Raw genomic sequence first — 27,582 nt, 5'->3', positions numbered from 1 at the left:
ATGTTCATAAATTGTATGTGTGATGTATAGACGTGTTTGTAATGGTGCATGCATGTGGAGACAGAGGTCAACTTCAAGTGCCTTTCGTGGTTGCTCTGTCTTGTTTTTTTTCCAGACAGGGTCTTTGCCTGAGCCTGGAGCTCATCCGACCAGTGACCTTTAGAGATCTGGTGATATCTGCCTCCGTGTCACACTTCCCAAAGGGTGTAGTGGAGTTACAAGATGTGCACCACTGCACCACCTGCATTTTGTGGGTGCTGGGGGTTGAACTTGGGGTTCATACTTTCATGGCAGGCACTGTACCAGCTGAGACATCAGGGTTATTGTAATTGTTGGTCTGTAGCTTGACAAATACAGAAAATGGTAAAAATGCAGCCTTTAGGTCTTTTAAAGTGACATTTATTTTATTTACGAGAGGCAGAGGCTCGTGCATGCCAGGGTGTGCATGTGGCGTTCACAGGAGTCTACTGTGTGGGTTCTGGGGATTGAACCCAGGTTGCCAGGTTTAGCAACAAGCACCATCTCCTGCTGAGCCATCTCACCAGCCCCAAAATGTAGTCTTTGCAATACACAAAGGTGTACAAGTATGTACAATGTAGGGTGGGGCATGAGGGTGCCATCAGGGCAAACTGGACCTAATGGGAACATCTGCCCCAGAAGCATCAAGGGGGCAGAAGTATCAAGACATCCTGTGAGGGCTCTATGTGACCCCGAGCTACCTCCACCCCCTTCTTTTGAGATAGAATGTTAGTATTGCCTGGAGTGGCCTTGAACTCACTCTGTAGCCCAGGTGTACCTAGAGAGTAGGAGCCTCCTGCTTCAGCTTCCTCCAGTAGCTGGAATTACAGGCCAGCACCTCCAAGCAGGGCCACAGCCAGCTTACTTTAAAGAACCCAGTATGAGCCAGACACAGTGGTACATATCTGTTATCCTAAGGAGACTTGAGTTGGACTAGTGAGTTCTTATCTCAAAACTGGGGGGAGGGGAACTGGGGATATAACTCAGTTGGTGGATCACTTGCCTAGTATGTGTGAGGCTGTGGGTTCCAGCTCTAGCACCAAATAAACAGGGCACAATAGCGCACACTTGTAATCCCAGCACTCAGGAGATGAAGGCAGAAAAGCCAAAATTTGAAGGTCATTCTCTGCTACATAGTGAATTCAAGGCCAGCTTGGAATAAATGAGATTCTGTCTCAACAAAACCCAAAACTTGAGAATGTTGAAGTGCAGGCCTGCCTTGTGCCTCAGAGTCCTGAGAGGGTGTTAGTTGCAGGGGCTGAGCTATAGCCAAGAGCCATGGTGGGGTCTCTGATTCATAGGCACCTCCACACTGGTCAATATTGCTGGAATAAGCCAGTTACACCAGCAACGCTGAAGGAGCTTTTGTGAGCACCCCCAGCTACAGGAGAGGATGTGGGGTAACAGCTAGGTCGGGGGCCCTAGAAGTGCCCCAACTTATGATGGTTAATATTTTTATTTTACATTTATTTATTGTGTGTGCGCGGTGGGAGTGAAGTCCATGTGTGCATGTGTGAGGGTCAGAGAACAATTTATGGGAGTTGTTTCTCTCCTGTGCAGGTCTAACCCACTGAGTCATCTTGCTGGCTCGGTAGTTAATATCTATTGTCAACTTGGCAGGATCTAGTCAAGGGAGACAAACTCTTGTACCTGTCTATGAGGGAACTTTCTGGATTGAGTTAGTTTAGATGGAGAACCCACTCTAATGTGAGGTGCACCTTCCTATCGGACTGAAAAATAAGTGAGCGGCACACGCCTTTAATCCCAGCACTTGGGAGGCAGAGGCAGGCAGATCTATGTGATTTTGAGACCAGCTGGGTCTACAGAGCAAGTTCTTGGACAGGGCTACATAGAGAAACCCTGTCTGGGAGTGGCAGGGGACTATGGGGGTAGGGTGGGGAGTGGAGTGAGCTGAGCACCAACATCCATCTCTCTCTGCTTCTAACTGTGGATGCCCTGTGACCAGCTGCCCCACACTCCAGCTGCCACGCCTTCCTCATGGTGATGGACTGTGCATCCTTAGACTGTGAGCCACAATCTACCTTTTCTGCCTCGTGTTGCTTTTGTTAAATATTTTGTCGCAGGAATGAGAAAAGCATTAAAACCTGACTTCTTCCCCAAACCCAGTGCTAGACCAGGTCTTTATCAATTGTGCAGGGAGGCGGTGTCCCCTTAAATACAGCACTAAAGAAAACTACCTCATTTGCAGCAAGCCTCTGCCTTTTGTGGGTCCCCCGTATGAGTGACATTTTCCTTACAACTACTGTCCACAGAGTGTGGACCTCATCTAGCTTTAACCTTGTCAGTCTTCCTCACAGTCACCCAGAGAGATGATTGATGGGTAAAGTGATCTAGAGTCTATTTGCTTCAGAATAATCCAGGGGACGAGGGGTGAGTGGCTGGTAGTAAGCCAAGTAGAAGATCCCCAGGTTGTAGCTGCAAGAAGAAGCCCTCAACCATCACACTTTTTTTTTTTTAAGTTTATTTGTTTTGAGGTAAGATCCCATGTAGCCCATGCTGGCCTTTTGAGGGCCCTAGGGAGCTGAGGATGGCTCTGAAGATCAAGAGATCCTCCCGCCTCTACTTCAAGATAAGCCACTAGGTACCACTTCATTTCCGGCTTTTGAAAGTGAAGTTGTAATGTGCTGGGCTATAGCAGTTATTAGAGTATGTGTCTAGCATTCTTGAAGTCTGGGTCCCAGCACCATTCTAAAGCAGGACTGGAGACACTCAGAAGGTAAAGGCAGGAGGATCAGAAGTTCAAATTCATTCTTAGCTATGTACTAAGTTTGAGGCAGGCCAGTCCAGGATGTATTTATATATGTTTGAATGCTTCCATAATCAAAGGTTTAAAAAAGAATTTAGAAAAGCAAAACTTACAAAAAAAATTTACGCATATGGATGTTTTGTCTGCCTGTATGTCTGTGTGTTGTGTATGTGCTTGGTACAACCAGAGACAGAAGAGGCCATCAGATCCCTTGGAACTAGAGTTACAGATGATTGTAAGACACCATGTGGTGCTGGGAATTGAACTTGGGTCCTCTGTAAGAACAGCAAGTGCTCTTATCCACTGAGCCTCCTTTTCGGCTCCAAACAAAATATTTTTACTTCATATTCTCACTCCTGGAAACCTGTCCCTTAAAAACATCAGCTGAGTGGTGGTGGTGGTGGTGGTGGTGCACGCCTTTAATCCCAGCATTCGGGAAGCAGAGGCAGATGGATTTATGTGAGTTTGTGGTCAGCCTGGTCTACAGAACTACACTGAGAAATCCTGGGTGGATAAACCCAAATACATACACACACACACACACACACATACATACACACACACACACACACACACACATACATCAGTTAATGTGAATATGTGGAGCTAGACCTGGTGGTACATGCCTGTAATCCCATCTACTCTACAAAGCTGAGGCAGGGCTGGATGGGGGAGGGGGGTCTTAGATTAGCAGTCTAGGTTACAGAGTTCGTTCAAGGTCTTCCAATTTAGTAAGACTTTGCCTCCAAAATCTAAAAGCAAAACAGAGAGGGCTGTGGCTGTGGCTCAGTGGTGGACCACTTGCCTAACATGTGCATGGCCCTAGTTCAACCCCAGGTACCAAAGGAAAAGAGAAAGAGACAAAGTAGTTTTGCATTCTGCTTGGAGAATGTCAAAATATTTTCCAATAAGAAAACCAAGTATAGGGAAAAGGGTACGTGAAAGCCTTATGTTGGGGGTGGAGAGGTGGTTCATGGTTCAAAGCAGTAACTGCTCTGCTAGAGGACCCTGGTTCAATTCCCAGCACCCTCATAGTGACACACAACTGTCTATAACTCCATTTCAAGGGATCTAAATGTGCCCTTCTGGCCTTCTCAGGCATTGCATGCACAGGTGCACAGACATACGTGTGTGTGTGTGTGTGTGTGTGTGTGTTGGCAGGGCACCCATATACATACAAAATTTTTAAATAAAAGAATTATCATAGCAGACTTATGCCCTTTAGTACAGTGTCTCTGTGTGTGTGTGTGTGTGTGTGTGTGTGTGTGTGTGTGTGTGTGTGTGTGTGAATTCAGAGTCCAACTAGAGGAGGGTGTGAGCTCCCTGATGTAAGTTCTGGGAACTGAACTTGGGTCCTCTACAAGAAGAGCAGCAGGTGCTCTTAACTGATAAGCCTTCTCTTCCCATGCCCCTGCACCCCTCCCCAGTAATTCTATCTATCTATCTATCTATCTATCTATCTATCTATCTATCTATCTATCTATCTATCTATCTATCTGTTCATTCATTTTGGTTTTCAGGACAGGGCTTCTCTGTGTAGCAGCTCTGGCTGCCCTGGAGCTCGCTCTGTAGACCAGGATGGCCTCAAACTCAGAGATTTTTCTGCCTCCACCTCCCAAGTGCTGGGATTAAAGGCGTGTGCCACCACTGCCTGGGGCCGGAGTAATATTTTTAAAAGGAAGAAATCCCAGCAACCAGAAGGCTGAGGCAGGAGGGTGAAAAGTTTTAGGCCATTTAGTGAAACTTTGCTTCAAAATAGACAGATAAATGGAGTCAGCACTTGTCCCAGTGGCTGGAGGTGCTTGCCACTGAGCCTGGGATTGGAGTTTGAACCCTGGGTCACACAGGGTGAGAAGGACAGAATCAACTCCCACAGTTGACTCTGACCTACATGTATGCACCTTGGCAGGCCCGCATCCTCCCCCACTCCCACAATATAAATAAATCAATAACTTTTGAGAAAAAATAACAACTGAGGCTTAGATGGTGGCTCAGGGGTCAAGAGCACAGAGTGGTTTTGCAGAATACTGGAGTTCAGTTCCCAGTGCCCACATCAGCTCACAACTGTAGCTCTAATGCCCCTGGCCTCTTCCAGTGCCTACACTCATGTACACGTACCCACAGTCAGACACACACATTCACATAATTTTTAAAAATAATAAACCTTTAAAAAATTTTCAACAACAAAATAGGCTACATGATACCATTAACATTTGTGCACATTATTTTCTGTGGACTTTGTTGAGATTAGCATGAGAGTCATGATTTTGAAAACAACAAGAAAGGAACAATTTTGTGTTTTCCGTGTAATTAAGGAGAGAAAAGGGATTTGCCCTTGAGTTGGAAAATGACCAAGAGTGGATGGAGGGCCCGGAAAACCCATGGAAGTTTTGTTTTGTTTATTATGGGGGGGGGGGGTGTGTGTAAATGCTGCAGCTCTTGTGTGAAGGTCAGGGAACAAGTTTGTGGATTGGGATCTCCCTTTCCGTCTCCATGGGGGTCCTGAGACTGGCACTGTGATTGTCAGGCTTGCTGGGTAAGCACCTTTCCCCATTGAGCCCTCTTGCCAGTCCTCAGTGGGAAGGTTTAGAAGTGGCAGAGGGATGGCTGGATGGCTGGCTGGCTGGCTGGCTGGCTGGTCTCAGGCCGCAGTGGCTCCCTGACATCAGCATCTCTTCCTCTTGTACTCTGAGGAATAATGTTTCCCTGGGGATGAAAAAGCCTTCCTTTGTGTGGCCCCTTAATTACCATGCTGTTGTGCCAAGCCAGCGAGTAGCAGGCGGGTACAGCAGCTGGGCACAGCCAATGCCAGGCAGCAAAGCCTGCTCCCTTGGGACAGCCTGGGACAGCTGGTCTGGGAGTGCTACCCACCAATGCCCCTCCTCCCACAATCTGGGTACCCGTAGAGGATCTAGAGGGCCCTGGATGGCCTCAGGGCAGTCAGAAACCCCAAGGGTCATTGGAGGAGGGGGAGGAGGAAGAAGGGGTGGGAGGCTGGGAGGGTCTCAGCGGCTCTCAGAGGCTTATTTATTTCATCCCCTTCCCTTCCCCCGTCTTGTTTCTGCAGACTGTCAGCGTCAATAAGGCCATTAATACGCAGGAAGTGGCCGTGAAGGAAAAACATGCCAGGAATATCCTTTTGGATGCAATCCTTGGGAGGCTGGCCCTGGAAGGGGGTCAAATAGTGGGAACTGAGGTCAGGAAGAGGCTTCTTGCTTGGCAACATGAAAAGTAACCCTTGCCTGGGACAGGAGCCTGCAGGCAGAAGCCACTTCCAGTCTCACTACAGACCCAGAGAGCACTCATCCTAGAAACCCCAGCCTGGCAAGGCCCAAGGGACACAGGAGGCCATCCAGCCCAGGCTCTTTGTATGTATTTAGTTAGTTAAGTCTCAAACCCAGGACAAATGACTAACTGAGGTGTCCATTAGCATACCAAAGTGGCCACCAGGTTCTCCCTGTATCCCTTAGTCCCTACCTGGTACACAGTTCTACTGGCTGGCAACTCTCCAGCCACCCTTCCCTGTATAATCCAACCCTTTTAGTTACCTGGCCTTTTCAGGTCATAGATTCTTCACCCTCCTGATCTTGGTCTGATTCTACCCCTACCCACCATGGTCCAGCTCAGTTTGCTTATGTCCCTGCCTCTGGCTATGCTCTCCCTGTTATCTACAATAAGTTTTTTCCTCCACCATACCTAGGAACAGTCATGTCCTCTCCTGTTTGTCTGTCTGTCTTTCTATCATCTGATGCCGAAACCCAGGACCAGTCATGTCCTTTCCTTTTTATTTCTTTTTTTCATTTATGTTATCTGGTTAAATTTATTCTTTGACAGGGTCTCATGTAGCCCAAGCTGGCCTCAGATTCACTGTGTAGCTGAGGGTAACCTTGAACTCCTGACTTCTGGGGTTCTGGGATTATAGGCATGTACCACCATGCTTGGTTTTTATGCAGTACCAGAGTGAAAATCAGGGCTTCATGCACACTAGGCAAATTCTTCACCAGCTGGGCTATAGTTAAAGTTTTTATTTGCCTGTTTATTTATTATGCATAAAGGTGTTTTGCTTTAAACATATCTTAGAAGAACTGCTGAGCCGTCTCTCCAGCCTCTACTTGTTTATTGATGGTTCTTGATGGTGGTGGTTTTGAGACAGGGCCTCATTGTGTCCTCAAGTTGGCCTCAAGGTTGGGATTCTCTTGCCTGAAAATCCCGCTGGGATTGAACCTGTGTGCCAGCATGCACAGCTCCTACTCCTCACTGTAATAACGTATACGAGCCTCCTGAGCTGGCTTAGCAGGCCAAAGCTGGTCAAGAATTGACATCCCAAGTCCGGTTCTCAGAATCCACAGTGGGCGAAGGAAGCCTGTCTTCATGGTTGTCCCCAACATCCACACATGTACTGTGCCCCACTCACACAGGCATGGCATGCACGTGACCTTAATCACAAGCCAACCCAAAGTGAAAGAGAAAATCCACGTGTTAAGGTGGTGGTAGTGAGCTGGAGAGATGGCTCTGGGGTTAAGAACACCGACTGCTCTTCCAAATGACAATGGTTCAATTCCCAGCACCCACATGTCAGCTCACAACTGTCTGTAACTCTTATTCCAGAGGATCCAACACCCTCACACAGACATATATGCAGGCAAAGCATCGATGTACATATTTTTTTTTTTAAAAATAAAGATGGTTGCCATGATCCCAACAGTCCTACTCTACATCTCCCAGACATAGACAGGCTTTTCTTTCTCGCCTGCCAGTTCCCAAATAACTTACACAGAGACAATTTTAATTAAAAATGCTCAGCTGAAAGCTTGGGCTTGTTAGTAGCTAACTCCTATATTTTATATTAACCACATTTCTTAATACTGTTTGCCATGTGGCAGTACCTTCTTTCAACATGGCACATTCATCTTGTTTCTGTGTCTCTCTCTCTGTTCTTCTCTGATTCCACCATTCTTCCCAGTTATCCTGTCCAGCTATTGGCCTGTCAGCTTCTTTATTAACCAGTCACAGTGCACATAGGATTCTGCCTACACACAGAGACTAGCCAAGACCACCCCTGGCCCAGAGCTGCACTTGTCTGGGAGGATGGAACAGAGTGACTGCCATGAGTTGGAGGCCAGCCTGGGCTACAGAGTGAGACTCTATCTCATTCTACCAAAGAGGGCAGGGAGCTGGGAGTGGCTCAGCTATGTGGGTGCTTGCCTAAAATGCACAAAGCCCCCAGCCTCAGCATCACATAAGCCAGGTGTGGTCCTGCACCCCTGTAATCCCAGAAGTCTGAAGTAGAGATAGGAGGATCAGAAGTTCAAGGTCATCCTCTACTAACATACTAATTCCAGGACAACCTGGGCTACTTAAATGTTGACCCAGCCTCAGAAAGACAGATGAGAGGGCAGTAGGGAAACTTGCCATCAAGCCTGAGGACCTGAGTTCAATCCTCAAGACCCCATCTAGAACTGACTCCAACAAACTACCCTCCAACTTCTACACATGTACCTATGTGGCACATAATAATACATAAATAAATTTAAGTGTAAATTTTAAAGACAATTCCTTTTAGGGGAAACTTGTAAAATAGAGAGCAAGGTATTTTAGTATGCTCAGCCTCCAAACTGCCAGGGCAAACACTCAGAACTGTGTGGAGTCTCAGAGGTGAGCAGTGCCCACCCTCCTGTCAGCAGAACTGTGTGGAGTCTCAGAGGTGAGCAGTGCCCACCCTCCTTTCAGCACCACCCATCAGCCCCCGCTTTCCCTAACTCCCCTCACCGTGCATCCTGGGCACCCACCATGAGAAAGGGGCGCAGACATTTTGGTCTGTGGTCAACCGACTGCCTCTGTCCAGCAATGCCATGCTATGCTGGAAGTTCTGCCACGTCTTCCACAAACTCCTCCGAGACGGACATCCAAACGTGAGTCCCTGCCCTGGGCTGCAGGGGCAGTCAGTGGCTCATGCTGGGAAAGTGAAACTGATTTCCGTTCCTGCTGGCTGTGTGTGTGTGTTGTGTGTGTGTGTGTGTGTGTGTGTGTGTGTGTGTGTGTGTGTGTGTGTCTATGTGAGTGTGTGCCATGTGTGTCCAGGTGCCTGATGAGGCCAAAAGAGGGTATCAGATTCCCCTGGAGCTGGAATTGCAGGATATTGTGAGCCACCAGGTATGGGTGCTGGGAAACAAACTTGGGTTCTCTCTGAAGCAGCTGCAAAACACCCTTAACTGCAGAGCCATCTCTACAGCTCCCAGAATTGGATCATTAAAACTATTTTATTCAGAGAGCCAGCAACTGGAGAAGACCATGTCCTCTAGCTCATCTTAAGCTAGGGGATTATACAGTGAGAAGGGGGCGGAGACAAAGGCTGTCAATCATTTCATGGTTCAGCTTTGCCCCTTTGGTCAGGTGATCAGCCATATTTCTGATCAAAAAAAAAAAAAAATCTCACTTCCGATATTTGTGCCCCTTGCATTGTATTGCACTCTTCCTCATGGGTGTCTGGGCTCAAATGTTTATTGAAATACTTAGTCAAGTTAATGTCTGCTGGTGTCAACCTGCTCCAGAGGCACCTGGGCCAAGAGGCAGTGTCACACTCAAACCCTGTCTGTTTGAAGCCAGTAACAGTGTGTATGTACTGATTACTTTCAACAGTATGGAGTACGAGTGTCTATAGTATAGAATATGGAAGTGCCCCATTATCTCTCCTGTCCCCTATCAAAAGTGATTGTCACGCCAGTAAGATAATCCCAGGAGTCTAAGATGGGAGGAGAGAACTGATTGCTGAAAGTAGTCCACTGATCTCCACGTGTATGCTATGACACCTGCGTGCGTGTGCATGCACACACAGACACATGTATGCACACAGAACACACACACACACACACATACACACAATGTCTGTGTTGTGTTGCCACACCTCTCATCTTTGATTTCCCATAGGAGGTGGGTACATCCCTTCTGATGGGTCTCTTCCCCACCCCGGGACCAGGTAGACTGTTCTCTGACCACCCGTGTCTCCTCTCATGGTTCTTCCCTTCTTTTCTAGGTGCTAAAAGACTCTCTGAGATACAAAAATGAATTAAGCGACATGAGCAGGATGTGGGTGAGTTTGGAGATGCACCCGGGGACCTCCTACTCCTCATTCCCAGAGAAGGGATATAACAAATTACCTCCTGCCTTTTGGTTTGGTTTGGTTCAGACAGCATCTCACGGAACCCAGGCTAGCCTCAAATTCACTATGTAGCGAAGGTTGACCTAGAACTCATGACCCTCCTAGCTCCCCTTCCTGTGTGCTGGGATTGCAGGTGTGCATGGCCAAGTCCAGTTTATCCAGAGCTGTGGAAAGCAATCACTCTACCATCTAAAATGCATTACCAGCCAGCCCAACTCTTGATTGGTTAGTTTCTTCTGTGGGTCTTAGGGGCGAACTCGGGTATCCTCACATTAAATTGTCTTGCTCCAGGTGAATTCCAAGTCCCCAGAGCTAGCCTGGGGATATGAATTCCATATTATGGAATTAGGATCCCGCATAGGGACTTGACATTGTATTTATGTCCTTTGTGGTCACAATAAATTGCACTTTTAATTCTTTGTTTTGGGGCTGGAGAGATGGCTCAGCAGTTAAGAACACTAGCTGCTCTTCCAGAGGACCAGAGGTTCAATTCCCAGCATCTACATGGTGGCTTACTACCACCCATAACTCTAGGGATCCAGTGACCTCTTCTGGCCTCCTCAAAGATGCAAACATGTAGTTCACAGACCTATATGCACACAAAGCACCTAACACATAATAATATAAGGTAAAAAAAATAAATATTTATTATTTGTTTGTTTGAGCTCTCCATACATAGTCCAGGCTAGCCTGGAGCTTGTAGTCTTCCTGCTTTAGCCTCCTGAGTACTGGGATTATAGGCATGCAGTGGGAAGGTGAGAGTATATGCATTTGTGTGGGAAGATACACACACACAGTCGGCCATGGGCATTGCTCCTTAGGAGCTGTCCACCTTGTTGGTTTTTTTTTTTTTTTTTATTTTTGTTTGTCTTTAGTTTATTTTGAAGCAGGGTCTCTCTCTATGTAGTCCTGGCTGTCCTAGAACTCACCACGTAGCCCAGGCTGGCCTTGAATTCACTGAGATCCTCTATCCTCCGCCTCCCAAGTGCTGAGATTAAAGGCTTAAACTATCACACTACACCAAGCCATCCTCATTTTTTGAGACAGGCGCTCACTGAACCTTGGCTCACCAGTTAGGTTAAGCTGGTTGTTTGGCAAGCCCTGGGGATCTTCTCATCTCTGCCTCCCCAGCTCTGGAACTGCAAACGTGTACTGTGAGTGCTGAAGATGCCACTCAGGCCCCCAGTCTTGCTCAACAGTTACTTAACAACAGAGCTATCTCCCCAGACCTTTTTTGTTTTTTTAAATTATTTTTATCTTATCCCTTGCTTTCTTATGGATTCATTGTGGGTCTCACTTTGTAACCCAGGCTAGTCTTCAATTATAGTATCCTCCTGCCTGAGCCTCCCTGGTGGGTGCTGGAATTCCTGTACAATAGCTTTTTAAAAAATATTTTATTTTTATTCGTCTGTGTACATTCGATGGAGCTGGAGTTTCAGGCATTTGGGAGCCAGGAACTGAACTCAGGTCCTCTGAAAGAACCACATACACTCTTGACTGTTGAGCCATCCCTCCAGCCCCCTTTACAAGATATCTTATGCCTTGCAAATATTTTAGCTATATTAATGAGACCCATGCTTCTTATAATCCCATCTGTCCTTAGAGATCTGTTTGGCCATCTGGCATTTCTGGTGAATTTTAGGATTTTTCCTTTTGTGCCCCCCACCCCCACCCCCGAGCTACTCAGTTTTCCTGGGAACACACAATCTTTGAAGTCAGTAACAAAGACAGGTCCCTCCAGAGAGAACCTGTGTTTGCCTCCATAGAGATTGCTCTCAATTAAGCTTTCAGCTGGAAGCTTGTGAATTCTGGGAAAGTCCCATGGGGAGTGTCTGCTGGGTCTCCTTCCAGCACTGGATTTTACTTCTCTTCATCACAGGATTGGGTGGAGAAAATCGAAATTGAATATTCTCAAGGATTTTTTCCATATGGCAGTGCTGGGGGTGACCACTCTTTATAGTATTTACTTTTTTAGATTGTGTGTGTGGCGGGGGGGGGGGGAGATACAAGCATGCCAGCAAGCATGGCTACAGGAATCAGTGTTTCTCTTCTATTAGGTGGTACCCTGAGGTCATCAGGCTCGGCGGCAAATTCCTTTATCCTTTGAGCAATCTTTCTGCCTCATCTTTTTTTGTTTGTTTGTTTGGGTTTTTTTGTTTTGTTTTTCAAGACAGTTTCTCTGTATAACAGTCCTGGCTGTCCTGGAATTCACTGTAGAGCAGGCTGGCCCCAAGCTGCCTCTCCCTCCTGAGTGATGGGATTAAAGGCGTGAGCCACCACCACCTGGCTCAGCGCCACCTTTTAAAACTGTATTTATTATGTGTTGGGATGGGCGGAGTTATACACGAGTGATGTAACCATCATAAAGACAACACCTTGCCTGTGGTAGTCAGTCCTCTCTTTCCATGTGGGTCCCAGGGATTGACTCATGTCGGGCCTGGCAGCAAGAGTCCTCACCCACTGAGCAACCAGCAGCCCAAGAAAGAGAATTAAGAGAAAGCCCTGCCTTGATACTGATGTAGCTTCCTCTCTTCTTCCACAAAGGGCCACCTGAGTGAGGGGTATGGACAGCTGTGCAGCATCTACCTCAACCTGCTGAGAACAAGGATGGAGTACCACACCAAAGTGAGCATCTGCCGTTCTCCATGGCTCCCACTCCTTTCCCCAGTGCTTCTTCCAGACCCTCCTTAGTCTTTATTAACACTTTAGGGAACAGTCTGGGACCTCAAGAAGCCAGGGTGCTATGGCCCAACTCTGAAAGGGGAAACCAATAGATAGACCAAAGTGATCAGTGATCCCAGGGTGACCTTTTGACTGTTGACCTATGTCATGGGGTCATTCTGTTCAGCATTTCACAAGTAGGCTAACGACAATCATCCAGTGGGTGGTGTTTCCTGAGGAAAATGGCAAACATTTACTTATGTACATATTTTAAGATTTGTTTGTAGTTTATAATATGTGTATAGGTATGTGCACCACACGCATGCAGTGCCCACGGAGGCCAGGAGAGGGTGGCAGATCCTCTGAATGTAGAGTTATAGACAGTTGTGAGCATCCATGGGGGTTCTGGGAACTTAACCTACCTCCTGTGTAAGAACAGCCAACGTTGTCAACTGCTGAGCCACCAATCCAGCCCCATCTTGGCCTTGCATTTTACATTGTATTTTTATTTATTTCAGGGGGGAAGGTGGCATCAGAGGACAACTTAGAAGAGACAGTTCTTTCAGGGCTGGAAAAATAGCTCAGAGGTTAAAAGCACAGGCTATTTTTTCAAAGGGGATGGGGTTCAATTCCCAGCACCCACATTGCAGTTCACAGCTATCTGTCACAGCAGTTCTAGGGGATCCAGGTTCCTTTTCTACACTCTGGGCACCATGGTGTGCATACATACATGCAGGAAAAACACTCAGATAAATTAGAGATACATCTTTTTAAAAAGTCATTTGGAAGATTAAAGGGTACATTTTAAAGTACTCGGGGGGAAAAAATAGTTTATTCTCCCTTTCTGCCATGTAGCTCCAGGCATCAAATTTAGGTCAAAACAAGCCAAAAATAAATAACATGTGATAAATCAAAAATAAGTGGACTCTCACCTTGTTCTGGCTTCATGCCAAAGTATTCACTCTGGAATTTAGAAGCTCTTGATGTAATGGCCACCTATCTTTCTACTATCTGTTTCCATGTCTTCTGGTATTTGGGCTACTCCAGCAGCTGAAGCAGGGGGATCACTTGAATCCAGGAGGAGATGTAGCTAAATGAACAGAGTGCTTACCTAGCCTGCATGAAGCCTTGGTATTCATCCCCAGCACTATCTAAACCTAGTATAGTGTGCACATGTCTAATCCCAGCACTCAGGAGGTGGAGGCAGGAGGATCAGCAGTTCAAAGTTGTCCTTAGCTACATAGTGAGTTTCAGGTCAACCTGGGCTTCTTGGAACCCTATGTCAATGGACTTTTCTTTCCCGCCCACCAGTACCAACACGGAGACTCAGTATTAATTATAAATGCTAAGCCAATAGCTCAGGCTTATTACTAACTAGCTCTTACAACTTAAATTAATCCATATCTCTTATCTAAGTTTTACCACATGGCTCATGGCTTGTTACCTCATCTTGTACATGTCCTGCTTCCTCTGTGTCTGGCTGACAACTCCTGAGACTCCTCCCTTCTTCCCAATATCCTCCTAGTCTGGCTCTCCTGCCCAATCTCTTCCTGGCCAGCTATAAGCCAGTCAGCTCTTTATTAACCAATGAGAGTAGTACATATTTACAGTGTACAAAGATTGTTCCACAGCAGCCATGCCTTAAAACAAACAAATGAAACACTTGAGAACATGGGCCTGTCTCTTCTGGACTCCCATGAGCTCACAGTAGCAGCTTTGGTAAATGGCCAAGGCTGGGGAGATTGAATGAGAAGTGAGTGTCTGCTACCCAGGGATTCCAGATGATTGGCAGGGGAGCATGCGCACATGCTGGGTCTCATTGCACCTCACGAGGTCATGCTTAGAGAGTGCTCCAGGACTCGTGTTGCAAGACAGGGACCTTCAGCTCTGATGATGGGTAGTGAACAGTGGGAGCCATTAAGGGGTCTGTTTGTGAGGTCATGTAGACTGATCCTGCCTCCCTCAAAGGTGTTGTTGACATAGGACCTGCTACACATGATTTATATAAGCAGCTGTGTCTCCTCTCTCCATCTGTAAGCTGTGTCCTCAAACAAGCACTGTACCACTGAGTGGTATCGTCAGAAAAACACTCCACCCACTTAGCTGCATCCTCAGCCCTCCAGTGCTTCATTCTGTCTTCCTTCACCCAAATTCCCTTCCAGAATCCCAGGTTCCCGGGCAACCTCCAGATGAGTGACCGACAGCTGGATGAGGCTGGAGAAAGTGATGTTAACAATTTGTAAGTGGCCGTCCTCGTGCTCCTGACCCAGTAGGGAAGTAAGCCTTTGTGATTTTGGTTTTTGCTCCTGGAAATGGTGGGAAGCCCCAGTGGTAGGAGATGGGCTGGGGTGAGGAGTAAGTCCCCTGGGTGGCTTGGCATCAGGACCACTTGCTGCTAGCACTGTATCCACCTGGAATCCTACCCAGACATATTTCAACATGGTTTCTCTGTCTTAGTCTCCACATCCTAAACCCAGACCCAGCATCGTCGTCTCTCTTTTCTCCTGTGGAACCTTGAGAGGTTTAGTCTTTAAATACCTTTCATAATAGAAACTTGGGAGGAAGCTGGGGTGTATGACTAAACAGGCAAGAACGCAGCTGTGCTCACACGGGAATCCTCAGGGTTGGGGAAGCAGGACAGAGCATGGGGGTGGTGTGAAAACCTGGCTCTGCTGGCTGGGAGTGTGGCTCAGCATTAGAGCACTTGCCTAGACTCTGAGCGAGGGCAAGGCTGTGACCCAGTAGTGAGGGGCTGGGGACATGGCTCCCCAATGGTAGAGCACCTGCCTGGAATCCATCAATGACATGCTGGGGCCATGGTTTAGCAGTATCATGCTTGCTTAGCATGTACAAGGTCATGGATTTCATCTTTGGCATTGGGTTGAGGCTTTGAGGGGGGATCCGGCCTATGGACTTTGATTTCTGTTTCTTCTTGTGTCAGTTTTCAGCTCACAGTGGAGATGTTTGATTACCTGGAGTGCGAACTGAACCTCTTCCAGACTGGTGAGTCTCTTCCTACACTGTCATGTGACTTAGTCACTGGATTCCCAGCCTGATCAGTGTGGTTCAGCTGGCTCAGTCCCTTTGCTTGTTGGCCTTTTTGTTTTGTTAAACACAAAGTCTCTATGGCATAGGCTATCCTGAAACTCACAGCAGTCCCACCTCAGCCATCTGAGCGTTGGGATTACAGACTTGTACCACCATGTCCGGCAGGCTGAGCCCTCTTTTGTTACCACTGCTTAGCAGAAGGCAATGAAGCAGAGCTGTCATATCAGCCTCTGTTCTCTCTCTTCACATAGTTTTGAAGTCAGTTATTTCATATCAAATAGGGAGACCAGTTGCTCTGTCCCTCCCAAGGAGCCTCCCTCCCTCTTGGTCACCAAGCTCCCAGAGGCTATTGTGACCTTTCTGACAGCTGTTGGATGGTGGCCATGATTCCAGCCATTCCTGTCTGATTGTTGCTGAGCCTGTACACAGGCATGCTTTCTGCTCAGAAGGGGAGTGTAATCAGATTTTTCTTTGGGCTGCCAACCAGTTCCCAAATAAAGACATGGAGACTTATTATTAATTAATGCTTGGCCTTAGCATAGGTTTGTTCCACTAGATCTTTTAATTTAACCTGTTTCTTTTCCTATATATTTTGCCTCGGGTCTTTCTACCTTTCATTCATTTTGTATGTCCTCCTTTCCTGCTTCCTCTGTGTCTTGTCTAGCTGGCCCCTGATGTCTCCTTTCCTTCTCTAGAGCATAATTCCTCCTCCTACTTACTCTCCCTGCCCAGAAGTTCTACCTCTACCTCCTCCCTCACTATTGGCCATTCACCTTTTTATTAGACTACCAGGTGCCTTAAGCAGTTAAGGTAAAACAGCAACACATCTTTACATCGTTAAACAAACAGTCCACAATATAAACAAATGCAACACATCTTTACTTAGTTAAACAAATGCAAAACATTTTTGCATAGTTAAATATTCCACAATAGAGGAGTCTTGTCTTGAGCTTGGGATATGGCTCATTACAGTAGAGTGCTTGCCTAGCGTACTCACAGATTTTTTTAAATCATGTATGCATGTAGGTCTGTGTTGTGGTATGTACACATGAGTGCAGTTGTTTGCAGAGGCCAAAATAGGGCATCAGATTCCCCTGGAGCTAGAGTTACAGATAGTTGTAAGCCACCCTGCCTTATGTGGGTGCTGGGAACTGAACTTGAGTCCTCTGAAAGAGCAGTATGCTCTCTAAACTACTGAGCTACATCTAGAGCCTTAATAACATTGTTTTCTTGTTTTTGTTTTTTTTTTTAAAAAGCCAGGCATAGTGTTAGGTGGATCACTGTGAGTTCGAGGCCAGCCTGATCTACAACATGAAGACAAGAGAAACAGTCTCAAAAAAGCCCAGTAAAATAGAATGGAAGCAACTGAGGACACCTGAGGTTGCCCTGTGGCCTCCATTTGTACCAGCCCACACCTGCACACACACAGGCACATGCACACATACATGCTTACCCACAAAGCTGAAAGGCACAGTGCAGGTGCTCTTGAACTCCTCACTGGTCTCATCAGACCATAGGCGATCATAACCACAGTGCTTCACACAAGAGTGTCTAGAGGCCCGGCCAGGCTGACACACTTAGCTATAGTCACTGCTGTAGCTGCTGCTGGGGTCAAGGTGCATTCCTGGAAGGAGATGGAAATGACCGTAATTTCTTGTCAAGCAGAATCCTGAGAAAGCCAGGTGACACTGGTGGCTGCTTTGCAGTGACAGCTGCTTTTAATTTTGTCAAGAAAAAACTACCTTTAAATTAGGGTGGTTCAATTTGGGTGGTTCTCGGTGTGTGTGTGTGTGAGAGAGAGAGAGAAAGAGAGAGAGAGAGAGAGACAGACAGACAGACAGACAGACAGACAGACAGACAGGCAGGCAGGCAGGCAGACAGACAGACTGACAGAGGCAGAGACAGAGAAAGAGAGAATGTCTCTCTTTCTAAGCCACCAAACACACAGGGTCTATGCAGACCAGAAAAAGGAAGTCTTGTGTTGCATATTACATATAATCCCCAGGGACAGTGGGCAGCCTGATAAGAAAGATAGTCAGCCCTGACCAGCGGGTGAGATGGCAGCCTATAGTCAGGCATCCTATAGCTGAGTATAAAATGAGGTACTGCAGGTAGATGCCTGGATAAGAAATTTAGGGAAATGCTGTACACAGTGGTAGAGTGCTTGCCTAACATGCATGAAGTCCTGGGTTCAAATCCCTGACACTATATAAACCATGCATGTTGGTACACACTTCTTCCAGCACCGGGAAGATGGAGGCAGGGAGAGCAGAAATTCAAGATCACCCCTGGCTGCATATTGAGTTCAGGTCCACCTGGAGCTACATGAGACCCTATTTCAGAACAGAAAATATGTAGAGTGTTTCCGCTCAGACTTGGGGCAGGTCTCAAAGGTTAAGGGGGTTCAACACAAAGTAGAGCATCATTCTCAACCTGGTCATGACACCCTGAGCTGAGGTGAGAGGGCAGAGCTGTTCAGTTCTTCCTGCGCTACAGAGCAAGATCCTGTCTCAACATGAAATTATAGAAATCACTGGGGGTACAGTTCAGGGTCATAGCATTTGCCTAGAATCCTCCAATAAGGAATTAGGGGTGTGGCTCAGTGGTAGGGTACTTGCCTAAAATACCCCAGAGGAATTAGGACCATGGCTCAAGAGTAGAGAGCTCTGGGCTAAAATCCTCCAGTGAGGGGCTGGGGACATATATCTTAACTGTAGAGAACTTGCTTAGAATCCCGCAGCAAGGAGCTGGGTATATAACTTAGTAATAGAGCACCTGCCTAGAATCCCCAGTGAGGGGCTGGGGTGTGGCTCAGGGGTAGAACACCTGCCTAGAATCCCCCAGTGAGGGGCTGGGGTGTGGCTCAACAGTAGAATTTAGTCGAACTTTTCTGTTCCACCAGCCAGTTCCCAAATAAATGCTCAGCCTTGTTACTAACTAGCTCTTAACATTTTAAATTAACCCATATTTCTTGTCTGTGCTCTTCCATGTGGTGGTGCCTTTTTTCAACTCAGCAAGTTCATCTTGCATGTCTTCATAACTCCTCCCCTCTTCTTCCCAGCATTCTTTTTATATGCCAGTCCTTCCTAACCTCCACCTGTCCAGCTATTGGCCTGCCAGCTTCTTTATTAAACCAATCACAATGTAAAGGAGTATTCCACAGTAGGTAACTGCCTTTCATGTACAAAGTCCTGGGTTCCATTCTTAGTACCACAAAAACACAGAATACACACACAGAATAAGTCTTGGTTATATGTCACCACCCTGATTCTATTTCACTGCAGAGATTTCTGCCTCATTGTCGCCTCTCTCCCCATCTTCCTCCATAGTGTTCAACTCCTTGGACATGTCCCGCTCAGTATCAGTGACAACAGCTGGGCAGTGCCGCCTCGCTCCACTGATCCAGGTCATCCTGGACTGCAGTCACCTCTATGACTACACTGTCAAGCTGCTCTTCAAGCTTCACTCCTGTGAGTACCACAGCCTCGACCATCTCACGTGAGCCTCAGCCAGTTCCCAGGGGCATGCAAGCAGCTCACTCAGTACCCTCGGCCTTTTGCTCTGGTCCTCTGAGAATGGAGGGGAGTAACCCAAGCTTTAGATTACCCCAGTCTAGCTCCCAACCTTCCCAGTCCTGTGTCTTAGGAGGGTTCTGTCTGTTCACCTCCAGCTCTACCATGTCACCATTCACCAGAAGTCCTGTCTCCTTAGACTCACATAGAGTACAACTGACCTACACCTGCATGAGCTAATACGGTGACCTCCGGACCATCAGCAAGCCAATTCCTCATAATAGATGGAATTTTATGGAGAAATAGAAAACAAACAGCTGCGGGGCTGGTGTAGTTTAGCAGTAGGACCCTTGCTGAGAACTCCCTAGCTGAGGGTGTGGTTTGTAGCATTTGGCTAGAATTCCCCAGTGAGGGGTGGGGGTGTGGCTCAGTGGACGAGCACCTGCCTAGAATCCCCCAGTGAGGGGCTGGGGGCATGAGATCTTAACTAGCATGCATAACACCCTGAGTTTCATCCCCTCAATGAAGAAAAATTAAGTACAGCTGGGCCTGATGGCACATGCCTATAGTCGCAGTAGCTTGGTGGCAAAGGCAGAAGGATCTCTGCTAGTTCAAGGCCAGCCTGTGCTACATACTAAGTTTCAGGCAAGCCTTGTTTATGTAGTGAGACACTTTCTTAAATAAAGCAATAAACAAATCAGAGCTAATTCAAGGTAAGGAGGACTGTATCTTGCTCCGCAGCAGATTCCTGCTGCTCCCTTAAGAAAAATGCATAATTTGCTGAGAGGTGGTGGCAGCACACGCCTTTAATCCCAGCATGCAGGAGGCAGAGGCAGGTAGATCTCTGTGAGTTCGAGACCAGCCTGATCTACAAGAGCTAGTTACAGGACAGTCTCCAAAGCCACAGAGAAACCCTATCTCAAAAAAACCAAAATAAATAAATAAAATAAAAAATCAGGCTACTGCTGGGCTTGGATAGGTCTCTGGTATAGTTTAAAATCTCCATCTTTAAATGCCGATTCCCCAGATAAAGCTACTGTAAATCCTCACTGGGGAATTTTAGGCAAGTGCTCAACCCTGAGCACATTCCCAGGCCCCAAAGAATGCCACAGCATGGTGGGAACCCTAAAAACTTGTAGATGTGAATGGATACTGTTTCATAGCCCAGAAAGGACAGGGTGTATTTTAGATGCGTAAAGCATGCATTCCTGGAATCCCAGAAGTATGGAGGTTCTAGAAGAGAATGGGAAATTTATTACCAGCCAGGGCTACATGATGAATCCAAGGCCCTCCAGTTGACATAGTAAATCTCTATCTCAAGGGGTAAAAAATAAAATTAAACTTTAAAAAGTTTATGAAACAAGGGATGCTTCATAACTGTTGACTTACAAGTAAAGACCATTTTATTTCATTTATTTGTTGTTTGAGGTGTGTGTGTGTGTGTGTGTGTGTGTGTGTGTGTGTGTGTGTGTGTGTACTCATGCATACTTGTAGAAGTCAGAGGACAATTTGCAGGAGTCATTTCTCTCTTTCCATCATATGGTGCCAGAGACAAAAACTCAGCTCATCAGTTTGGCAGCCAGTGGCTCTACCTAACTCTCTTTCCAGCCAAACCTAGTTATTTGGGACTAGACAAGAGAAATAGCATCACTCCAATTAATCTGGAGTCCGTCTCCCCCCACCCACCCCCGCAGGGTGACTACAATTTTCTGTTCCAGAATTAGAAAGGCTTGGTGCCATAGGTAGTACCTACAGGAAGCAGAGTGGGTGGTCCAAATCCCAAGAGGAGAAGAGTCTGTTGCTTAGAAACATCAATTACAGGCAGAGAGTGTAATTCTGTTGGCAGAGGGCTTGACTAGCATGTGCAAAACCCTGCATCCCCTCCCCATATGCATAAGTGGTGCCTATGGCCCACACCTGCAGTCTCAGCCCTAGGGAGGTTGAGGCAGAAGAACCAGGTCAACTTGGACTACGTGAAATTTTGTGGAAAAATAAGTAGATATAGATAGGGGTTGGAGGGAGGGCTCAGCAGTTAAGAGTGACGACTGTTCTTCCAGGGATCAATGCCCACATCATGGCTCATACCATCTATAAGTCCAGTTGTAGGAGATCCAGCATTTTCTCTGGCCTCCTGAGGGCCGTGCACTCACATGGTACACAGATGTACATGAAGGTCCAATACTCATGCACAAAAATAAATGGTTTTTAAAATAGTTAAATAAAAAACACCAAGTATAGGTGAACCTACTTTTATTTATATATTTCTTTTGTCTTATTTATTTGAGAGAATTTTGTATGTATCAGGATGGCCTTGAACTCGAAATGTAGCTCAGGATAACCTTGAGTTACTAACCCTCATAATCTGTCCCTCTCCTAGATAGTGGAGATTACAGGCATGAGCCACTAACTCCAACCCTCTGTTGTTAATATATTAGCATGAAGTTTGTCAGTTAGTGAAACTATTGGTACTCTTTTTGTGTTCAGTAAAGGAGCACAGGACCTTGTGTGTACTAGACAAGCACTTTCCTGCTGAGCCACACCCCAGCCCCTCACTGGTAGATTCTAGGCAGGGGCTCTACCAATGAGTAACACCCCAGCCCCTCACTGGGGGATTCTAGGCAGGGGCTCCACCACTGAGCCACACCCCAGCCCCTCACTGGGGGATTCTAGGCAGGGGCTCCACCACTGAGCCACGCCCAGCACTTTATAACACACTTTCAGCTAAAGTCAGAACTTCACTCAGAAGCCCGCCCTTTTTACTCAGTTTCCTTTTCCAAGCGCCCACCCAGGATCCTGCAGCACTCAGTCATTGTTTCTTCTTAGACTCCCAGTAGCTGTGACAGCTTGTCAGACTTCCTTTGTTTTTGATGACCTTGACAGGTTTGAGTTCTGGTCAAATTTTTTTTAAGTGGAACCTTCTTCTTCAATTTGGCTTTTTCTGTTTTTTTTTTTCAAGTAGAACTGAGAATGAGGGGTTTTGGAGTAGAAATTAAGTGCTCTTTCTCTCCCCTGTCTAACTGTATCTTTTTAGATTGTATTTTGAAACAAGGTCTCCATATGTAGTCCTGGCTGACCTTCAGCTCTCCATCTGCCTGGCTCATGTTCATCACTTTCAATAATCATAATTTATACATGAACTTTGTGATTATATCACGCATTCAAAAACAATTAAAAACAAGGCTTGTTGGCACACAGAAGCAGGAGGTTCATCACAAGTTCAAGGCCAGCCTGGGCTATGTAGTATGTTCCAGAACAGTTGGGGCTACAGTGTGAGACCCTGTCTCAAATAAACAAAGAAAAAGCACAGCACAGTGGTATGGTTTGTTGTTGCAGGTACAAGAGAATCTGAGGGTGGAGGATTGCTTGAGTCCAGGAGTTCAAGGCCAGCCTGGGTAACATAGCTTGACTGTCAGAAAGAGTAAAGGGGAGAGATAAGGAGGGAAGGTCGACTGAAGGGGAGCTAAAGTAAAAGCTGCTGCTGTGGGTCTTTCCACATCTTTAAGGAAAGAACCAACTCCCCAGGGTTATCCTCTGACCTGCACGCGTGCACTGGGGCACAAGGGCACCCACATGCAAAGACAAAACTGGTACTAAATAAAATCAAGTCAGGTTGCCTGTGATGCCAGCACACAGGAGGATAAAGCAGGAGACACATTAGTTCAGGGCCAGCCTGGGCTATATATATATATATATAGCAAGGCCTCCTCCTCCTCTCAAAATAAAATAAAATGAGAACTGAGTTATAATTCATAGTTGAAATACACAGCCTCTCATGGTCTGCAATGTGAAGGGACTACAGAGAAGCAGCTCCTTAGGGGTTGGGCCAGTGCTTGAGCAGTGTCACACAGTTAACCGTGTCCTAAACCTAGGCTGCTCCCTCGCCTGAGAGTGAACCCACTCTCATCAGCCCTGCAGTTTGATGATGCCACTGCTTCCCGGGGGATACAGGCTCCATCCTGCCCGGCCTAGAACACTGAGGTGGAAGAATGTAGAGGCCGAGCATCCTGGTGTTCCTCTGGGGTTCCCTTAGTTACCAAACCTCAGGTCTCCATGTGCTCAGGTGCTCCTTCCCATTTCCTCCAGGTCTTCCAGCTGACACCCTGCAGGGCCACCGAGACCGCTTCATGGAGCAGTTCACAAAGTAAGTGGCTCTAGAGAAGGGAGTGAAGTCCAATCAAAACATACTCTAGGGAGCCAGGTTAAAGTGCCTACTGCATAAACATGATGACCTGAGTTCGTATCCCAGCACTCAGGTAAAAAAAGCCAGGCAGGGTAGAACGCATCACACATGTGTGCGCACGAATCCCTGGCCCATGTATGAAGAGCAGAGAACAGTTTGCAGTCTCTCCTTCCACCAGGTGAGACTCAGGATTTAATTCAGGTCTCAGGCTTAGTGACAGATTCCTTTACCCACTAAGCCATCTCACCAGCCCTATACTTCCTTCTCTTGGCTGAATGAAACCTCTGTCCTGTAAGTAGATCACATTGTTTTTATCCGTTCATTTGTCGATGGACACGGGGTTTGGGCTATTGTGAAAGGTACCGTGGTGAACCTGGGTATGTGGTATCTCTGCAGTGTGCTGAATTAGATCCCTTCATGTATATGCCAAGCCATGTTACAGACAGACCATATGGTATATCTAGCCTTTTGAGGAAGGTCATACTGAGTTCTACTGTGGCTATACCATTTTACCCACCAACAGTGGGTTAGAGTTCTTCTCTCCTCATGTTCCCACCCCCATTGTCTGTCTTCTTTCTTTCTCCCTTCCTTCCTTCCTTCCTTCCTTCCTTTCTTTCTTTTTCATGTTGTTTTTCCTGATGATAGCCACTCGTACTTCAGAGAGAAAAACTCTCAATGTAGTTTTTTTTAAGATTTTATTTATTTATTATGTATACAACATTCTGCGTCCATGTATATCTGCACACCAGAAGAGAGCACTGGATCTCATGGTTGTGAGCCACCATGTGGTTGCTGGGAATTGAACTCAGGGCCTCTGGAAGACCAGTCAGTGCTCTTAACCTCTGAGCCATCTCTCCAGCCCTCAATGTAGTTTTTAATTTGCATTTTTTGTAGCTAAGAATATTGAGTCTATATATATATCATATATACATATGTGTACATGTATGTATATATTGGTGTCTTAATTTCATGTCTGTTGTGATAAAATACCCTGACATGAAGCAACCTAAGGATAAAAGGGTTTACTTGATGACGAATTCCAGGTTCCAGTCTCTGTTTCAGGGAAGTCAAGGCAGGAACTTGGGGCATCTAGCCATATCTCAACCAAGAGCAGAGACAGAATGAATGCATGTGTGCTTGTTACTCAGCTAGCTTTCCCTACTATGCAATTCAAAAGGCCCAAAACCAGGGAATGGTGCCGCCCACGGTGGGCTAGGTCATCCCACATCGGTTCACCATGAAGACAATCCCCCACAAACCAACTTGATTTAGACAGTCCATTGTTGAAACTTTTTCCAGATTGATTCCAGATTGCATCAAATTGACAGTTCCAACTAATCATCACGGTTGGCCTTTTGCATTTCTTGTCTTGTGAATTGTTCATCTGTGAGGCAGCCATCTTTATGCCCTGTTATCATCTTCATCCTTGACCATGGCTTCTAAATCCCTTGCTGGTGCTTCACTTATTGGTTTCCTAGGGATCAGTCAAAGGACAAACACAGAGTGAACTAACTCCCTAGTTTTCTCGCTCCACTGGGGAAGCCTGGCGCACATCCTATGATGAATGACTTAGTAAATCCTAGGAGACAGGCCCTGAGCTTGGATTGCTGGAATGTGAAATTCCAGTAGCTTGCAAAAGCACTAACGTCTATTACTGTTGGCACCAACCCAGAGAGACGGGAACGTGTGGTCAGCTCATTTTATTTCCTTCCATTTTTTCCCCTTGCTTATGAAAACATCTCCTGTGAGTAGCTGCTTCATTTTCTCTCCCACACAGAGGCGAATATCCCTGGAAGCCTTGCTGTCCTGGAGTTGAGGGAAAGCTGTGGGAATGTCACAGGGGCACTTCAGGCCTGGGGTCTCCACGTAGGCTGTGTTGAGACCCTGGGGAGGGGTTGATTGGTGGGGCTGAGTAAGCAGAAGTTCTCTGCTGGAACCTCAGCTTCTCCTTGATGTTGGCTTTCTTGGTCTTTGGAGTTTTCACTCGGGTTAGAGGCTTGACAAGAAGGTAGATGCTATCTGGGGCTTGGTGTTTGGTTCAGAAGCACAATACCTGTATAGCATGCATGAGACCGTGGATCCCAAGCCCTAAGCACTGTGGAGCAGACTAGAAGAAAGGAGTGGGATGGACTGGGGTAAAGTAGGGGAGAGGAAGAAACAGAATAGGATAGAGAAGAACGGAAGCCAAAGTAGAATAGAATAACAGAATGCTCCTTTCCCAGTTTCTGTAGCAAAATCCATGAAAAAAAAAGCAGCTTACGGGAGTTTGAGGATACAGTCCAGCATGGTGTGAAAGTGATGGCAGAGAAAATCGCTTCCCTTTCATCCACACTAACTGTTCCTAGGAAGAGAAATCTGCCTGTAGTCCACAGCCACAAAGAAATGAGTTTGGCAGTCTGGGCAGTTTTCTAGTTTTGTCTTTGTTGTGACAAAATGCATGACAAAGGCAACTTAAGGAAGGAGCTGTTTACGGTGGCTCACAGTTTCAGGGCACCGTCCATCATGGCGAGGAAGGCGTGGCAGCAGGAGCTTAGGGCAGGTGGTCCCAGGGCCTCCACAGTCAGGAAACTTCAGCTTGCTTCAGTTTCCCTACACACACAGTGTGCATGTGTAGATCAGAGGACAACTTGAGGGCATAAGTTCTGTCCCTCCACCCTGTGGGCCCCAGAGACTGAACTTGGATCATCAGGGTTGGTAGTGAATGCTTTGACCCACTGAGCCTTCTGGAAGGGCCCATGTTCTCCCTATTCAGCCCAAAGGGATGGTGCTACTCAAATTCGTAGGGGAAGGAGGTTCTTCCTATCTCAGTTAAAGCTCTGTGGACAACACCCAGAAGCATGTCCCCATGGTGATTCTAGGTCCCATCGAGTTGTCATCAAGATTGACCATGTCTGAGGCTGTCCAGTCTTCAACAGGATCCGAAGTGTTAATTACTCTTTTCTCATCACTGGTGACTGAGAACTCACTGTAAAAGACTTCAGTCTGGCCCAGCAGTGGTGGTGCACACCTTTAATCCCAGCACTCGAGAGGCAGAGGCAGGAAGATCTCTGTGAGTTCAAGGCCAGCCTGGTCTACTGAATGAGTGCCAGGACAGCTAGGACTACGCAGAGAAACCCTGGCTCAAAAAACAAACAAAAAAAAGACCTCAGTCTGTAATATCATTTTAAAAATTTAATTTTAGTGTGTGCGTGAGACAGAAAGAGATAGAGACACAGAGAGATAGAAAGTGAGGTGTGTGTGTGCCATGGTGGTATGAATGTGCACATAGAGTCAGTTCTCACTTTCCACCTCTATGTGGCTTCCAGGAATCAACTCTAGTCACCAGGTTTGCTTCTTTATTTAGATGGCAAAGTGTCTTTACCCACTGAGCCATCTCCCTGGCCCTATGGTATCATAATTGAATCCTGGCACCTTGGAGGGCTTGTGCCTATAAGGTAGACAGAGGGTGGGAATCCTGGGGAGGTGTCCCATGTGTTCCTGGGATGGGCAGCCAACCACATCCAGACCTCTGAGATGCTCATGCACTCCCAGGTTGAAAGATCTGTTCCAGCGCTCCAGCAACCTACAGTACTTCAAGCGGCTCATTCAGATCCCCCAGCTGCCTGAGGTGAGTGCATCTGTTGGGCTCTGCACAGCTCCGGGGCCTGGCAGGTGAGCATCCCTTAAAGTTGTGTCTTGCTTCTCCAGAATCCACCCAACTTCCTCCGAGCCTCAGCCCTGTCAGAGCACATCAGTCCTGTGGTGGTGATCCCAGCAGAGGTGTCGTCACCAGACAGTGAGCCGGTCCTGGAGAAGGATGACCTCATGGACATGGATGCTGCCCAGCAGGTACAGGACCCTTGGGACAGGAACTTGGCCCTTCCAATTGCCCCAAGAACAGACAGTAGGAGAGGCTCTTAGCTTGGATGGGTGTGTCTACTCAGACAAGGTCTGCTCAGCTTTAATGTTTAGACATGTCATCTTTACTATGTTGCCCATACTGGTCTCAAATCCCCAGGCTCTCGACATCCTCTTGTCTCTGCATCTAAGATGGGTGCAACTATACATGTTTGCAGATTGCCTAGCTGGGTCCTCTTTCTCATAAGAAAGTGGAAGATTAGGCTGAGCCCCCTGCACTTGGGCTCCTGGAGTGACCTTAGATAGGTCTCAGCCAAATCAAGAAAATAGAGGTTGTTGGAGCCATGTGTAGTGGTGGCACGAGACTCTAATCATAGTACTTGGGAGGTGGAAGCAGGAA

The 27,582-nt window shown here is 46.8% G+C and overlaps 1 protein-coding gene across 4 annotated transcripts in view; it reads left to right on the top strand.

The window, feature by feature from the left end:
* Hip1 (huntingtin interacting protein 1) overlaps window positions 1–27,582 on the top strand; it is a 127,352-nt gene that overhangs the window by 70,087 nt on the left and 29,683 nt on the right. For 3 of the 4 annotated variants that reach the window (XM_027416182.2, XM_027416184.2, XM_027416183.2), the window contains exons 2-11: window positions 5,853–5,916; window positions 8,555–8,697; window positions 9,819–9,875; window positions 12,489–12,569; window positions 14,768–14,844; window positions 15,547–15,608; window positions 18,983–19,123; window positions 23,249–23,306; window positions 26,877–26,952; window positions 27,033–27,173. In XM_027416182.2, the coding sequence (XP_027271983.1) occupies window positions 5,853–5,916; window positions 8,555–8,697; window positions 9,819–9,875; window positions 12,489–12,569; window positions 14,768–14,844; window positions 15,547–15,608; window positions 18,983–19,123; window positions 23,249–23,306; window positions 26,877–26,952; window positions 27,033–27,173 (900 nt within the window). The remainder of the gene's footprint in view (window positions 1–5,852; window positions 5,917–8,554; window positions 8,698–9,818; window positions 9,876–12,488; window positions 12,570–14,767; window positions 14,845–15,546; window positions 15,609–18,982; window positions 19,124–23,248; window positions 23,307–26,876; window positions 26,953–27,032; window positions 27,174–27,582) is intronic. The other variant, XM_027416185.2, reaches the window with a different exon arrangement.

Source organism: Cricetulus griseus, chromosome 4 (genome assembly GCF_003668045.3).
Source record: "Cricetulus griseus strain 17A/GY chromosome 4, alternate assembly CriGri-PICRH-1.0, whole genome shotgun sequence".
NCBI lineage: Eukaryota > Metazoa > Chordata > Mammalia > Rodentia > Cricetidae > Cricetulus > Cricetulus griseus.
The sequence above is the reverse complement of the archived record's forward strand: the minus strand, read 5'-3'. Positions and strand labels throughout refer to the sequence as shown.